General features: G+C 63.8%; 2 protein-coding genes across 2 annotated transcripts; both read left to right on the top strand.

The window, feature by feature from the left end:
• Positions 1 to 25: 25 nt before the first annotated feature.
• CHLRE_02g104950v5 (uncharacterized protein) lies at positions 26 to 8,192 on the top strand. Its single transcript, XM_043059786.1, has 13 exons — positions 26 to 487; positions 633 to 1,082; positions 1,212 to 1,340; positions 1,539 to 1,952; positions 2,090 to 2,229; positions 2,345 to 2,498; positions 2,676 to 2,741; positions 4,247 to 4,381; positions 4,579 to 4,770; positions 5,056 to 5,511; positions 5,636 to 5,722; positions 5,837 to 6,120; positions 6,227 to 8,192. The coding sequence occupies exons 1-13, from the start codon at positions 221 to 223 to the stop codon at positions 6,795 to 6,797; spliced, it is 3,345 nt and encodes a 1,114-aa protein (XP_042927420.1). The 5' UTR covers positions 26 to 220; the 3' UTR covers positions 6,798 to 8,192.
• Positions 8,193 to 8,563: 371 nt separating this feature from the next.
• On the top strand, positions 8,564 to 13,300 carry CHLRE_02g104900v5 (uncharacterized protein). The gene is made up of 12 exons (XM_001699711.2): positions 8,564 to 8,764; positions 8,858 to 8,925; positions 9,226 to 9,364; positions 10,080 to 10,221; positions 10,672 to 10,829; positions 11,057 to 11,147; positions 11,310 to 11,380; positions 11,492 to 11,561; positions 11,781 to 11,833; positions 12,062 to 12,194; positions 12,440 to 12,543; positions 12,730 to 13,300. Exons 1-12 carry the CDS (start codon positions 8,687 to 8,689, stop codon positions 12,796 to 12,798), a joined length of 1,176 nt encoding a protein of 391 aa, XP_001699763.1. The 5' UTR covers positions 8,564 to 8,686; the 3' UTR covers positions 12,799 to 13,300.
• The last annotated feature ends 3,223 nt before the right edge of the window (positions 13,301 to 16,523 follow it).

The raw sequence follows: 16,523 nt of genomic DNA, 5'->3' as shown, positions 1-16,523 counted from the left end.
AGTTTCTCCTAGGCCAGTCCATTGTGATCCTCGCGCTGTGCGAGCAGTGACGCGGCAGTGCAGCCCTTGTTCATCCTTATGCTCTAGGGCAGCCAGCCTTCTGTCGCTACCAGTATTACCGAGACTGCCGGCGATGCCCGTTGGCCGTTGCACTTGTGAACATCAGCTGTCCTCGCCACATCGTCTCAACTTGTCGCTGAGTCCGCCTGAGCTTATGCCGATGCCGTTCCCTCTTCCAATCCCCCAGGTCTGCGTGGACCAGCTGGCACCGTACCTGCCGCCGGCCTCATGCGGCGCGGCGTCGCCGCCGCTACAGCCGCAGCTGGAGCAGCAGGCTCTGGTGGCCGTGTGGGAGGTGCAGCTGCAGCAGGTTGGGCTAGGCATATCGACACTCCTGGAGCGCCTGTCACGCGCGGAGGTGGACGCGACGGTGGCAGCATCAGACAAGTCAATGCTGGCGGCGCAGCTGGCAGAGGCTGACGCGCAGGTGCGTCAGCGCTGGGTTTGGCGGCACGGACGTACTGCTGGAGCGCAATGGACATGCCCCCTGTCGACTCTTTCGCGGTGTAGGATGTCCTTCACGCAAGCACTTCCAAATAGCGTTTCTCTTATTACTTTCGTGCTGTTTGCAGCTGAGCGCCTTCGCCCAAGCTGTGGAGCAAGCCACCCGGTGCACCGCGGCCGTCACACCAGCGGCCCGAGGTGCGGCCACACCTGGCAAGGGCCACTGGCTGCTGCCGGCCTGCAACAGTGCCGACGGCAGCAGCAGCAGCGCCGAGTGCACACCGCAGCGGGACCAGTCCGGCCCCAGCGCGCGTCGCCGCCAGCAGCAACAGCAGCGGCGGGCAGTCAAATTCGGCGGTACGGGTGTGCCGGAGGCGCATGTGGAGGAGCAAGCAGCGGACGGTGTCAACCAGGGCGAACAGCCGCCGCACGGCGCCGCCGCAACATTGGTATCGCCTGCAGCAGCTGCCGCTAGTTCTATTACTTTGGCTGCGTCGTCACAGCCCGCCGAGGGCGCGCGGAGCGATGGGGGCACCGAGAGCAGGTCGCCTGCCACCTCCTGGCGCCGCGTGTCGCGGGTGAGTGCGTGCTCAGAGGCAGCAGCTGGCTCCGCGCTCGCCCTTGCCATGGCTCAAGCCCAATTTTTATGATGCGGCTAACCTAGCTCTTCTTGCTCTAAACTCTTGTTGCGGGTCCTTGCGTGCCAGGCGGAGGTGGAGGTGGGGCTGGAGGGACTTGCCACGCTGGCGGCGCTGGCGGCCGGGCTGCGGGACGGGCAGGAGGCGGCGGAGGCAGAGGCGATGGAGCTGCGCGCAGCCAGTGAGCGCTATAAGCAGGTGCGAGGTCCAGGATTTAGGCGGAGGTAGAGTGCGGGGCAAAAAGCAAGTTTGCGTTGTCGACTGCATTGCCGCAGGCGCATGTTGGGGCTGCGGCGGCCAGCCTCCTGATTGGGATTCGCTGTGGGTCGCTTGCTCATTTCTGCCTCGCTATCACATGCCACCATGACATTTGCTTAACATTATCTCGTGCCGCAGGAACTGGATGACTACAGCCGCGGTGTGGGCCGCCTGACCGCTGCCGCCTGCCACCACCTCACCATCAGCGCCAGCCGCCGCGCCAGCCGCAGCGTCGCTGCCACCCGCCGCTGCAGCCGCCACAGCTTTGGCGGTGCCGCCTCCAGCATCGGCGTGGCCGACGCTTCAGAGGAGGTGGCGGCGGCTGCTGCCGCGGCGGCGGTCGCAGCTGTTTCTGCAGCGGCTGCGGCAGTTGAGGCGGAGGTGGCTGCTGCCACGGCGGCTGCATCTAGGAGCAGTGGCGACGGGTCGGGTGGCAGGGACGCCGCTGAAGGCAAGGCTCCGAGTGATGAGGCGGCGGCCGTGGAGTTGGGCCTGGCAGGCGGTGCTGCGACGGCTGAGGCTCAGCTGGAGGAGCTGCGGCGGCAGCTGGAGGTGAGCGGGGGCCAGGCAGGTGGGCCGGGTTTTATGTCAGCAGAACGAAGAGCGCAGACGGCGGCATGGAATGAGGTCGGAGAGCTCGGCGTGTGCTTAGCTGTACTTTCGTTGTGCCCACGCTCTGTCATACCCAGGCCATGGCGGCGGCTGACGTGGCTGCTGCCGAGGCGGCGGAGGCGGCCGAGGAGGAGAGGCTGGCGCTGGAGGCGGAGGCTGCGGAGCTGCGGCGCGCGCTGCAGGCGGCCGCGGACGGGGCGGCGGAGGCGGCGCAGAGGTGAGTCATCCTTTGGTAGCATGCGCTGTGTTTGCTCATTATACCGTGGTCGTTGCAGCACTAATATTGTGCCATGCCACTCATGTAATGCTGGGCTGGGTCTCGTGCCGCTCAGGGCTGACGCTGTGCGGGGCGAGCGAGACGCGCTGGCTGCGCGGCTGGAGGCGGCGGAGGCGGAGCGGGCGGAGGCGGTGGCGCAGCGCGAGGCGCTGTCGGATCGCTTCACGGCTGCCAGCGGCAAACTGGCGGAGCTACGAGCGCAGCTCAAGGTGTGCAGACTTGCAAGGGACTTCAATAGGCAAGGCGGCAAAGAGTACTAAATTTGGATACTGCCCGCGGTGCAAGAAACACTGGCCCCATGTCCACGCCCTCGCCTTCAGCTTGCCTCACACCTGCATGTGTGCCCTCTCCACCGTGTTGCCTGCCGCACTTCCGGGACTGTGCAGGCCAGCAGTGTCGCCAACAGCGGTCTGGAGGCGGACCTCAGCGCCAAGCAGGCCGAGCTGGAGGAGGTGGGTGGGTGGGAGGGTGGGTGGATGGGTTGGCCAGAAGAAATGGGAAGGGCAGAGGGGGAGGCGCAGCAAGGCGGGACCGTGGGGCGGGACCTGGGCGTCGGGGGCTGGAACCTGAGGGCAGCGCGCCGTGGCAGTACTGGGCGGAAGGGAGAGATCAGGCCGGGGTCAAGCGCAGAAGCATCCGTGGTCGTGGAGGCGGTGGCTTCCCGAGGACCGTAGATCAACGCCCGAAGGGCACACGGTTGCATGGGCGGTATCGAACACGTGCCCTGGGATGCACCTTGGGATGCACGCACGCAAACACACAGGTGGCCTCAAGCCCCTTCGCCACCGCGCTGTGTGCCCCCATGTCGCACCATGCCGCCGCCGCTGGCGCTGATGCCGGCACTGTGTCAGCCACAGCCGCGGCAGCCGCATCCGCCCGTGCGGTGCTGAGCTGCCTTCCGCGCAGCTCGCCGGAGCAGCAGGACTTGCTGCTGCGCCAGCTGCTGCCGCTGCTGCCACCCACGCCCAGCCCCCACCGCGCCGTGCGCCGCCAGGCTACGTGTCCTGACCTGGCACACCTGCACCGCCGCGCACTGCAAGCCGCAAACGACGCATCCCCACCCGCCGTTGCCGCGCCTGTCCCCGGCTTCGGCGCGACTCAAACCCACCACCTCGAACCGGGCGCTCCGAACACTAACGACCACCACCAGCATTCATTCCAACGGCACAACGCCGTCGCCTACCGTGCCGCCCCGGCGGGCGGGCCGCTGCTATCCCAGAAGGCCGCGATCGGTGCTGTTGCGCCCCACACTGGCGGCGCCGGCTTGAGCGCGGTGCCTCCAACGGAGGTGCAACGTAGCATGGCGACCGGGGAGCCCCCGGCGCTCGGGCCACTGCTCTCACTGGCAAAGCCGATCAAGCGAGCTCTGGGGCTGGCGGGACTGCCCGGTGTGCCCGAGGGCCCTGGTGACGCTGAGGCCGCCTCCTTGTAGCCTTATGAGCGCACGCACTTGAACGGAACAAACGGGCCTGTGCAGCTTGGGCGGAGACTCGATTGTTCCATTGACTGAGCCGTTGGGTTGTGTTGAGAGACGGCACGCGCCTCGGCGCGGGCTACCTGCAGTTGACTTGCCATATCGTGCGAGGACAGTGCTTTAAGGGACGGTGCAGACGATGGACACACCGAGCAGGCCGTCAAACACCTTCTTGTAAAGCGCGTGTGTGCAGCAAAGCGTGCACCAGCAGCACAGCTCGCCATAGTTGCATCGTTGCCTGGCCAATGGCAGCACTGGGCCAGACGCCAGCCCCCAGCTGCTGCAATATCACTGTAACACAGAGCGCTGAATGCCTGACCACAAACAAACCTGGCAGCACAGCATCTGCTGTATTCCCTGCATGCCATACGGGACCCCCCACCACCACCTTGCTGCTCTTGCATGACCCCCCTCGCCTGGTTGCTCGGCGGACACCCTCCCCCCAGCTCCTTACAGTATTGCTGTATTGCCCTCTTGCCGCAGCTTGAAGCGGAGTTACTGCGTGTGACGGCTGCCAGTGAGGACCTGCTCGCCCGGTACAAGCAGCTGCAAGAGGCGGTGGCGGCGGCAGAGGCCGCAACGGCTGAGCAGGAGAAAACGCACGAGGCTGCGCAGCAGGTGTGGCTTGGCTAGGGACCAGCAGCTGGGGTTCTGGATAGGTGTCCTTGGCACTTGGTGGGGAGATGTCGGACGATCCAGTTGGTAGGGAAACCTGGCTGCAGCGCACCTGCTTCGTCAGCTCCATTCCTTGCGAGCGAGGGAATTGCCTTGCCCTTACTGGCACTGCTGTGGTGCTGTCGCTGTACGATATGCAGCTCCGTGTCGAGATGGAGGAGCGGCTGCAGGCGGCGGCGGCCCGCAGTGCAGAGCAGGAGGCAGCGGCGGCGCAGCGGCTGGCGGTGGTGGAGGCGGCGCTGGCTGAGGCGCGTGGCACGGCGGAGCAGGCCCTGGCACAGGCGGCTGAGCACAGACGGCGTGCTGAGGAGCTGCAGGCAGAGACGGAACGGGTGGGTGTGTCGCCGGGCTGTTTCATGGGTTGGCTTCCGTGGTTGGCTTCCCATGCGCTTGGTTGGCTACAATCGCTCTCCTCAGGCCCTCGCCACCATGGCAGCGCCCGTTTGTATGCGATAGGAAGCACAAGGTAGAGGGTCGGCACCGTGCGTGCATCATGCGCAAGCAATCAGTATACCGAATGTACGTTATGTGTGCCCGTACCACGCGCAAGCAAACGGACTTGCGCTCCCCACTCGTGCTTCCTCAAATTCACACTCCCACCACGTGTGCTCCCGCAGCTGGCGGCCACCCTGGACGAGGTGCTGGGTGACATGGAGGGCCTGCAGCGCGACGCCGCCGTCACCAACGCACAGCTTAGGGCGGTGCGGGCGGAGCGGGACGCGGCGCGCGAGGCGGGGGCGCGCGACGGCGCCGCACTGCGCTCGCAGCTGTCCGGGCTGGCAACGGAGCTGCGGGACGCGGTGCTGGCCACCGCCAGCGAGCGGGAGGCGCGCCAGGCGGCGGAGCAGCGCGCGGCGCAGCTGCAGCAGGAGAGGCTGGCGCGGGAGGCGGCTGCAGCGGTAGAGACAGAGCAGGAGCAAGGGGCGGCGACGCTTCTGCGCACGCCGCCGGGCACGCCGGGCGGCGGCGGTGGTGCAGGGGCGCGGGCCGCGGCGTCGCCGCTGGCACTAACGCCGGGCGCGGGCGATAGCGTGTCACGACTGGAGGCGCAGCTGGAGCACCGCCGGCAGCAGGTGAGGGGCCGGGTTGCCTACCTTGCTTATTAAGGACTGGCACGCTACATGTTGGGGTTTTACATGTCGCGATGGCTGGAATAACGAGTTGAGCTTCCTGGCCCCGCCTCCGTCCTCCGCGCAGTGTGACGACATGATGAGCCGCATAGCGGAGAAGACCATCGAGTGCTCCGACCTGCGCAAGCGGCTGCAGGACGCGCAGGAAGCTGAGGTGAGGCCCGCTCTGCATTGCTTGTAGCTGTTACCGTATTCACACCTGCATGTAAGAAGGGCGCGCGACATGTCATGCAAACCTAAACCACACACTATACTGTGTCCTCCTCAGGCCAAGGTGGAGCAGCTGCGGCAGATGAACAGCATGCTCATCAACCAGCTGGCGGCGCTCAAGCAGGGCCGCACAGGCACCGCCACAGACGCTGGCGCGGGTGCGCCGGCCCCGGCAGCCCTAGGGGGTACACCGCCGGCGCCGCTACCTGACGCTGCAGGAGTGCTTCGGCGGCTGCAGTCGCTGCAGGTCCGGCTGGAGGGCCTGCTGCTAATGGCGCCGCCCGCTGCCTCGGGCGCCGCTGACCCGGACTCCCTGGGTGCCAGCGCCGCCTCCGCCAGCAGGTGCGCCGCGGCTGTGTACCTTACATACCGATTCTGCAGTACTATCAGGATTGCGGTGTCAAGGACCCCTGGCTTGACCCGGCTTGGCCCCTTTCCTTTCCTGCAGTGAGAATGCGGCTGCGGACACGCCGGCGACGCCGGTCACCAGCAAGACGGCCTCCCGGCTGCCGCCCCCCGCGTCGCCCTGCCTGCCCCTGCCGCCCTCCTCCGCCGGCGCCTCCACCTCCGGCGGCGGTCGGCCGACGCCGTCGGTGCCGGCACCACACCCCGTCCTGGCCCTTGCTATGCCAGCCACCCCCACCGGCCCGCCGCCCACCTCACCTGCGGCGGCGCCGGCCGCGGCCGGCAATGCGGCGGCGCGCACACCCTCGCCCCTGCCGCCCAAGGGCGCCGTCCTGGAGCGCCCGATGGCGCCCCTGGAACGCTTTGCCTCCCGCAGCAACGTTGCGCCCAGCGGTGCCGGTGTTCGTGCTGCTGCACCGGCAGCCGGTGCTGCGGCCGCCAGCAACGGCAGCGGCCATGATGAGGCCAGCGCGGCGGTGGCGGCTTGGGCTCAGGATGATGATTGGGTGACGGAGGCACGGGCGCTGCTGGGCGAGCTCGCCGGTTTGGTGGCGCAGCTGCGGGGTGCGGCTGCGGATGGCGCCTCGCCCTTTCGTACTCCAGCGGCAACGTAGGTGAATGAGGGGTGCGGTGCACGTGGCTGGGAGGCAGCGCGCAGTGGGGGAGGGGGCGGTGGAGCACGTGAGCCAAATGCCGTGGAGGCAAGCGACGGTATTGAGATATGGAAATGTGATGAGATGGCTATACGATGGCCCATAGATACTTTGCGTTCAGTAGTACGGTAAACAGGCTGAATGGCATGAAGCAAGCAAGCCTACGCTACCCCAAGTGCAGGAGGTGCGGCCGGGTGTCGGTGGAGAAACAGCGGAGCTTGAGACCCGAGAACGCGGGTTAGTTCTTTGTTATGTGTGTCAGCATGCTCTTGCTTCGACAAATTCGAGCCATCCAGAGCACTGCGGCACCGCTGCTAACGGTAGTCAGCAGGCCAGGGAAAAGCAGGAACGGCGCGCGCACAGAGTTTCGGTCTGATGCATTACGGTACCGTATGGCATCATGTGGGCTTTATGGTGAGCATGTAGCTTTACTTCGCCCTGGGACACGCAGTAAGAGAGCGGTGGAGATGGTATGTGCAGGCGAGTTTCGAGGTTAGGATAAGGCAGGGCAAGGTGTGTCGTGTCTATGTGCTTACTGTTTTTGAGGGCATAAGGCAGCAGCCCAGATACAGGATGGTACGAGTAGAGAACAATACGGTAAGTAGGGACGTTATCAATTGTTGGCTTTACAAGGGTCACCTCGGCCCGGGCCTACGGGTTTACGAGGCAGGAAGGCACGCAAAGATCGTCACGCACCACCTGATGTACGCACACAGGGATAGAGTCGGGTAGTACCACCTAGAGTTACCTACGGACACGGTAGCAGTGCCGGGCAGAGTGGCAATGTCGTGGCGGCGGGGAGAGGGCTTGTGCTGACGATATGAGGGCATGGCGCTTGGCAGCCGCGAGGAACCGCGCGGGCCGCTCGTGTAGCAGTGTGTGCTTGCGGCCTTTCGAGTCCTTGAAGCAATGGAATGAGGTGCGGGAGTAATACTCACGTTCGTATGCTTTGTATCTGCGGGCCGGTGGTGTGCGTCCAGCCGCCGACAGAGAGGTTGGGGCTGGTGGGGTGCACGTCGTCGCGGCAGAGCAGCGCGTTGAGGCCAATGACGGCAGCAGTCCAGCTAGGTCGTAGACGCGTAGGTTGCTGGCAGGTTTGCCACCTGGCGTCAGTGGGGAGGGCGGCGCGTGTGCGGTGTGCCATTTTGGGCGTATGCCGCAGTTACGTGGTGCGGAGGAAGTGCACAGCGTGGCGAGGGGAGCGGCGTGGGTAGAGGACGCGCGCGCAGCACGGATGCCGTGGCCCCCACACATCAGAGCCCGCCATCAGCGACACGGCCCCCATGCCGCGTAGTCCCCCCTTCCGTCAATGCCTCCCCCCATACATCCAGGCGACTGCTGTAATATATTAGTATCTTCCTGGGACGTTTCCCCTCACTTCCCGAAATTGCTCTGCCCGATGTTGCTGTGCGCCAAGCTCTGCCCCCTCCACGAAGCACAGCAAGCCCCCCGCCCCTCCCCCCTCCCCAACTCAGATGATTGATTTAGTTTAGGCCGTTCAGCTTGGGCTGGTATTTACCCCCACACCTGCATCACAACCCCACCCACAAGCACTCGCTCGGGCTTTGGCTGGCTGAGGGGCGGAGCGGAAAAGGTTTGAGCAAGGCGCCCGGTAAGACAGTGCCGTAGGGTGCCGTCATGGGCCGCATGGGCCGCATGGCTTGCGATCGCTGCATTGAGAGGCGCGGGGAGCCCTCCCTATTTCCTTTTCACCTGCTTAGCAGGTGCTGTTCTTGTGCTCAGTCGATCAGAGACGGCTGTTAGCGATCGCTCGCGCCGCAATTGTCCTGACTCGCATACGCAGTGCTTTTGCAGCCTAACCCCAGGGCGCATTAGTTGAACAGCAAAAAATGGCACCGAAGAAGCAGGAGGCCCCGAAGGAGCGCCCGCTGCTGGGACGCTTCAAGAGCAACCTGAAGATTGGCCTTGTGGGTTGGTTTGTGCCTGCGCGGGAACGTTGAGGTGGCGCGCTGCAGTGGCAATCATATTCAACCGCTCGCGCGGCTATGCCTCACCCGCAGGTGGGCATGCCCAACGTCGGCAAGTCGACGCTGTTCAACCTGCTGACGAAAGTGGGCGTCCCCGCCGAGTGAGTGTTTCGGCTAGGCTACAGTTGCACAAGGAGCTGGCGGCGGTTGGCTGAGGGCGACCGCACTGGTCGGCAAGACACACTCACTGGCACGCTTTGTGCACCCTGCCTCGGTCCTTTCTCGCTTGACTTCGGGCTCTGATGGAGACCCGCATGTCATGCATAATATTCGACGCACGCAGGATAGGGTTGTGAAAGAAGGGGGAATACTACTGATGCGAACGCCCATAATGCATCCAAGGAAGGGTTCCCTGCCTGCCGAACTAAGCCACTGGACCCCCACCGCGTGCCTGCCTGCAGGAACTTCCCCTTCTGCACCATCGACCCCAACAACGCACGCGTGAACGTGCCCGATGACCGCTTCAACTGGCTGTGCAGCGTCTACAAGCCCAAGTCATCCGTGCCCGCCTTCCTGGATGTGGTGGACATTGCCGGTCTGGTGCGTCTGGTTGGGTCTGGTGCTGGTCCGGCCAGATGCAGAATGCAGGGGTCGAGGGATGGAGGCTGGTGGGGTGGGGTGCTGGAAGGCGGCCGAAGGGGTGGTGTGGGTGTGGTGGTGACGGAAGGCGGCCGTTGAGAGGGCAGAGGCCTGGGGGGGGGTGGGGGGCCGTGGGGAGGGGCGAGGCCGGACCGGAAAAGGGTGGACAGAGGACAGCGACCACGGGGAGCCAGATGAAGGAGCGCGTGCATAGCCATGCGTTTTGCTTTGGGAACAGTGACGGCGCCTGGAGGGGCAGAGCAGCAGCAGGCGGCAGGCAGCAGCGTGATTAAAGTATCCATGGGACAGCAGCGCAGTGGAGCTCGCGGTCGAATGGGGACTGCCTGTGCATGACCTCCACAGCAGCTGGAGCACCGGTGGCGGCCAAAGCAATTGCGGAGGGCGCCGCTGGAGCACGCTCGCAGCAGTAGTCGCGGCATGTGGTGGGAAGCCGCCCGAGTCGAAGTCAGGGCTGGACGGCAGCGCTTGCGTGCGCAAAGCGTGGGGGGCGCAGTCCCTGCCCGCCACTGCTCCAATCCTCGCACACGGCCGCCACACCTACCGTCCCGCTCACCCATGTGTGAGTTCTCGGCTTTGTCTTGGGCTTCGGCATGAATTCAGTGGGCTACCCGCACCTGCTCCTCCCCGCCTGCCTGGGCCCCACCCACCTACACAGGTGCGCGGCGCCGCCACCGGCGAGGGCCTGGGCAACGCCTTCCTGAGCCACATCGCGGCGGTGGACGGCATTTTCCACGTGTGCCGCGCCTTCGAGGACGCGGACGTCATCCACGTGGAGGACCGCGTGGACCCCGTGGGCGGTGAGACTGCAGGGGGTGGGAGGGAGCGGCAGGAGGGGCGGAAGGAGGGCTGCGAGGGGAGGTGGAGCGTAAGGAATGGTCGGAGGAGCACGGTGATGTAAGCAAAAGACGGATGTGGGGGTGGAGGGTAAAAGCTTTGTTGCTCCATTGGGAAGTGAAATGCGCCGCCTGAAAGCTTGGTGCTGAATGCCGAGGGCGGCGCACGGGGCGGGGGTGCCGCCGGCCGGCGCTCGGCGGTTTGGCGCTGATGGCGGGCTCAAGTGTTTGTATGTGCGATTGGAGAGGCCGCAGCACGCGTCACCACTGGCCACACGACTGAGTCCAGGGCTGTGCCGGGTCGGTCACCGTTGCCCACCGGATGGGAGATACGGCGGCGCCCGCAGTACGGTGTCTAGTAGGCTCCGCCCACCCTCCCGCTCTCCCTCTCACCCACCCTCTGCCTGGCCACAGACCTGGACATCATCCACAAGGAGCTGCGCGCCAAGGACCGCGCCAAGATCGAGGGCGTGATCGACGGCATCAACAAGCTCAAGAGCCGCGGCCTCAAGAAGGAGCAGCTGGAGGAGCTCGAGTGCGCCGGCCGTATCCTGGAGCACCTCAACAAGGAGGTGCGTGATTGCGGGTGGTTGCGGAGCGCGGGGATGGGTGCGGGCGGGGCCGGTGCTGGGGCGGAGGGGCGCTGCAGGAGAGGGTCTGGCCGGAGGGAGGGACGCTGTTCGCGGTTGGTGCTGGGAGGTCTAGGGAAGTGGCGAGGAGTGATAAGAGAGCATATGAACGCACGATACTATTTGTGCTCTTTAACACCATGTCGCGCGCTGCCACACCCGCTCGCCAGATTGACGTGCGCTTTGGCGACTGGTCGGCCAAGGACGTGGAGTGGCTGAACGAGTACCAACTGCTCACAGCCAAGCCCGCCGTGTACCTGGGTGAGGCAGTACGGTACTGGGGCTCAGCAGCGTGCGGCGCGCCTGTCGTCGGCGCAGGCGTGTGATGTGGTTAAGGGTTGCCGTGTGTTGAGCCTGGAGGCGTGACGAGGGGTTCTCACCACTGCCCGCCGCTACCGCTGCACCGCCCAACCCGACACACAGTCAACATGTCGGAGAACGACTTCGCGCGCAAGAAGAACAAGTTCCTGCCCAAGATCCACGAGTGGGTGCAGGTGAGCAAGCAAGCCCGGCGACTGCCGCACAATCACGTTGAGGCGCCGGTACAGTGCTAGCCACGAGTGCTAGGATTGCGAACATGATGCGTCACCTTCGCTTCTATGCAGGCGCACGGCGGTGAGCCCATCATCCCCTTCTCGGCGTCGTTCGAGAACAAGATCAACGACATGCCCGATGGTGGGTCTCGAGTTTGGGCGGACTCGGCCCGTGTCGGGGCGCCCAGCAAACCCATTTTGTTCGCACCGGCCCGCCTCTGCCCACCACTGTTGGTTCTCCTTGGGCTATGCCGGTTGCATGTGTTTGGACCTGGTTGCCACGCTCCTTGACTGAGACTGATCACGGTACTTGCGCTTTAGTGTGTTCCTACGCCACTGCTACTTGTCACTCGACCTGCAGACGAGAAGGACAAGTACTGCAAGGAGCTGGGTGTGGTGTGCCAGCTGCCCAAGGTGGGAGGGAAAGGGGGAGGGTGTGTGCACGTTGCTGCTTCGGTGAAATTGGTTGGCTTTGTTTGCAGCTACGTACATAGCGGTGTGCCGTGTGCAGCATCCACGGACGACCCATACAACGAGGAAAAGGGGCCCTCCAGGACAGTGCTGTGTACATGGGTCGCTTAGGACAGCTGTCGCCTGCAGCCCAAATTCTATTCATCAACGCAACTTCCCTTTTTCCGACAGATTATTACCACCGGCTTCCGCGCCATCCACCTCATCTACTTCTTCACTGCCGGCGAGGACGAGGTCAAGTGCTGGCAGATCCGCCAGGGCGCCAAGGCACCGCAGGCCGCGGGCACCATCCACACAGACTTTGGTGAGCAGTGGTGACCCAACCAACTGGTGCCTGGGGCAAGGCTATGGGCCCGACAGCACGGTTTCGCAGCAAACCAGCAAGGATGGCCGGATGAGCATGGACAGGGCTTGCTGCTGTGCGGGCGCTGCACCGGTAAGGCATGGACACGTCCCTTAATAAGCCTTCCCGCCAGCGGTGCCTGCCTTCCCCCCTGACCCAGCCCTCGCGCGCCGCCTCCCTGCCGCCTCCCCTGTCTTTCCCTCCAGAGCGCGGCTTCATCTGCGCCGAGGTGATGAAGTTCGAGGAGCTCAAGGAGCTAGGCACGGAGTCTGCAGTCAAGGCCGCTGGCAAGTACCGCCAGCAGGGCAAGGTGAGCACTGAGGGGCGAGGCGCAGAGCGGGACGCAGAGCGGGGGCGGCCCGGGAGCAGGCAGGAGGAGCGGGAGCGGGAGTTGCAAACCCGAATGGGACGGTGCCCAGGGGATGCCTGCGATCATGGTAATAATGATCAGACATGGGCAGCCTTACACACCACCGCCATGGCACCTTCCCTGTAGGAGTATGTGGTGACCGACGGCGACATCATCTTCTTCAAGTTCAACGTGACCTCCAGCGGAAAGAAGTAAAAGGAGCAGCATGGCATCAGCAGCAGCAGCATGGTCAGGATGTTATATAGAAGCTCGAAGGGGTCTTCTGCGGGGGTGCGGAGGCGGGGGCGGTGGCTGCCATGACGGAGCCGGCAAGCGGGCAGGAGGGGCCTAAATGCCAGGATGAGGGGGGTTGCGCGGTGTGGGCGCCGTTAGTGTTGGGATTTGGCCGGGAATTTTGCGGCGCACATGTGCGCAGGCCTGAGCATGATACGGCAATGGGGCACGCCCACAGGCGAGTGTGCCTGTGTGCCCTTGGGGCGGGAGTGCGCAGGACCCGTGCCATGTGTAGCTGTAGGGCCATAGTCTAGGCAAGTGCTCGTAGGTATCCATGGTGTGCTGAGTCTGGCGCAGGCACAGGCAGGGCCGGGCAAGGAGGCAGGCAGGCTCTGAGGTCGCAGCGCACTTGCAACACCATCCACATCACGGGTTCCCCCCATGATCCACATGCATTCCGAATGTGGTAATACCCGCGTTCCTGTTCCCGACAGTGTTGCCGAATTGGATTTTAGGGTTGGTCGCGCCCTGAGTGTGTTTGTACTCGGCGTACCCCCAGCAATCCATGGACGGCCCTCCCATGGACCCTCCAGAATGCGCGGCCGTGTCAACTGTCGTCAGCCTGCCAGCATATCAGCGATGTCTCGGTACAGTAACTCCGGCGTTTACCAGCCATGCAATCTTGCCTTGATGTTGCAAAACTGCTTGTTGAGGTCTGGGAACACGGTGGACTACGCCAACCTGCCCCTGTCCCATCGCACCGGTGTCAACTGTCGCAATCAAGTTCCGTCCGGAGGGATGCAGTACCGCTCGCCCAGCCAAATTCCGGGGGTGTCCCCCGGGCACACATCCTGAGCCGCGAGATATTCTTACCTGGCCCGGCGACATTCCCAGCGGGCCCGGTCGCATCCTCAACCTGGCCCGGCCGAATCCCGACATGCCCCGGCCGAATCCCCTACCTGGCCCGGCCAAATCCCTACCTCCACCAGCGAAATCCCCAGCTGCCCCAGCCAAATCCCCCATCTGGCGCGGCCAAATCTGCATTTGCCTAAGTGAACTGCCCTACTTGGCTCGGCCATAGTGCTTTACCTGTCCACGCTGTATGCTCCCGGGCCCAGGAGCATCTCAGGCGCCGTCACCCGCCCCATCACCCCTTCCCCTAGGCCTACACCCCTAGACCTACCACCTTCACCACCTACAGACACAAGGCAGTCTCCATTATGTCAGGGCAGGTATTACGGAGGGCCATGAGCACGCATGGTCCCAATCAGCGAGCGAGCGAATGAAGCAGGGAGGGCGGGGAACTTGATGTGACTGCTCCCTGAGTTTAGTCGCATTCCCACAGTAAACTTTTGTTATGGCAGCAGGGTCATGCGTGTTTCCGGGCACTGTTCAGGCGCTTGTCAGGAACTGGCTCGGCCCAATATCTCCGTCGCGGTATTTTAGTGTGCCTTGATGCTAAAAGGGGTACAGATGCGGCTTTGTTATCTAAATCTACTTCACGCCAGCGCTTTGGTGCTAGGTGGGGATAAGGAGCCAATGGCTCCTGGCCGGCACCAACAGCGCTGGAGGTAGCTTAGCCAGCGCTTGCGGCCCAGGCAGCAAACCATGTACACTATATGCATATTCGCGGCTCCTCCTGTGCTAAAGCCAGAAGCAGAAGAAAGGATCGCTTGAAAGCCCCAACATTTGGAAGGCCGCCGTAGGAGTGATGGGGATGAAACAGATATATCTTTATGCGTATATATGTACTGAAAGCATCAAGAGGCAGTCTATGGTTAACGGGGATGCGTGGGCTGGCATGCCCAAGCTGCCACGTGCACCGCCCTGCGCCCTGCGCGCACAACCCCGCTACCACGCCCTTCCTATCCCGCTTCCCCGGGTGCCAACATCTGCAATATCCAGCTCCCGAGGATGCCCCCAGGCGTCAAATCCCGCTGTGTGGGGTGCCCCCCGGCGCCGAATCCCGCTGCCTGCGGTGCCCCCCGGCGCCGAATCCCGCTGTCTGCAGTGCCCCCCGGCGCCGAATCCCGCTTCCGCGGGTGACCCCACCCGAGGTATCCCGCTGTCCCCGCCAGGAATCCCCCTTTGTACTGAAGACAGCGGGATTTCGCCGGGCGATATCCTGTGCCCGGGGTCGTCGCGAAATCCAGAGCGCCTGCATCCCTCTGTTCCGTCTTCCCGTCGTTTGCTGACCTCAAGCCTGCGAGGCGCTCCAAACAGTATGTAACTAAGAAATAAGTGACAAAAAAGAAGTCGGGGAAGTGGGGGAAGCCGAGGAGCGCGTGCTCTATCGAGTGTTAACACCCAAGCCAAACACCCCAAGCCCCCATCAAAGCCATACGCCGGTTAGTGCACCCGCCTGCGGGGCTTGCGCCACCTGTGTGGGATGTGGTGTGTCTCGCCAGGGGGGGGGGGGGGGTACGAACAATAGTTCCAGACCCCACCCCGCAAAACCTCCCGACCCCCCCTGACCGACGACCGACCGTGCCGTACCGTGCCGTACACCCCCTAAATCCCCTCTGTTTTCTTCCAGAATGGTGCCAAACGACTGCTTTCAGCGAGCTCTATTAACATGTAAACACGGAAAGTTCGTCGGGCGCGTCTTGACCACAGCCATGTTGTCAACATGTTGAGGACATCTTGCGGCCGTTCAGTTGCACCCGTGTAAAGCACGCCCACGAGACTTACCTACGCATGGGACATACACATGCGTTTTCCTCCGGCGCGCAAGCACCGGTCCGCGACTTGTGGCACGTTCTGGTCAGGCGAGACATGTCCCACCCCAACATCCCAACCCGACATGTGTTGACGGGCGGTAGCCCTTCGTCTTCTGGTAGGCTCCTGACGTTTCCCAGCCGTTAAAGCATCCATTACATGCTTTGGGCAACGGTCTGGGCTTGCCCTGCTGTCTTATGAGGCCCAGACGAAAGTTTCCGGCACACCGTGACGAAACCTTGGGGACCCCGGGGACCGACGACCGACCCTGAACTTTGGGGGCCCATATCTCCGCAATTACTACCCTGATCAAAATTCTGAAAGCGGATTCTGAACGCTCTCGTCAAGCTCTTTCGATTTGAAGGGTGGGGTATGTCTGCGGCATCCTTACCCCCCCCCCCCTGGTCTCGCTGCTATGTCTGCCCTGGACTTTGGTCGGCAGCGTGTGGTTATGGCCGGGTTGGCGGCGCGAGCGAAGCTGCCGTCGGCCCGGGTGCTGAGCATTGGACTTGCCGTCGTAGCTGACTTCTGGGGTCGTCTCCGGACGTTTGTGACTTTGGGACTTTGGGTATCAGGCCAAAGGGTTGGGACGCTGTGCCGTTTGCGCATCCCTTCATATCTCGGGCTGCTGGTGACGGCATGGTTTTGCGCTTGCCGTATGACGCTGATTCCCCGCCTCCCTCGCCGTGAGAGGTTGTGCATGGTTGGTGGCTTTGTGACTTTGTGTGTTGGCAGGATGCACGTGTGGGCGACCGTTCTAGTACCTGGACGCTTGCGCCCTGGTTAGTGCGTGCGCTGTGCGTGTGTCCTGCGGCCTAGACGTTTCCCGGCACTCCTGTGCCTAGGCTTGTGGCGTTGAGGCACAGCGGTGGGGCTCTGGCGGGTTGAGGCTTGGCTAGGACTCACTGAGCGCGGAGTCACACGGACTTTGCCCGCGGGAGGGTTTGCAGCAAAGTCGGGGTTGGTGGAGTCCAGTTGGGCCCTGATAG

Source organism: Chlamydomonas reinhardtii, chromosome 2, assembly GCF_000002595.2.
Source record: "Chlamydomonas reinhardtii strain CC-503 cw92 mt+ chromosome 2, whole genome shotgun sequence".
Taxonomy (NCBI): Eukaryota; Viridiplantae; Chlorophyta; class Chlorophyceae; order Chlamydomonadales; family Chlamydomonadaceae; genus Chlamydomonas; species Chlamydomonas reinhardtii.
Note: the sequence above shows the minus strand (reverse complement) of the source record. Positions and strands in the feature narration are given on the sequence as shown.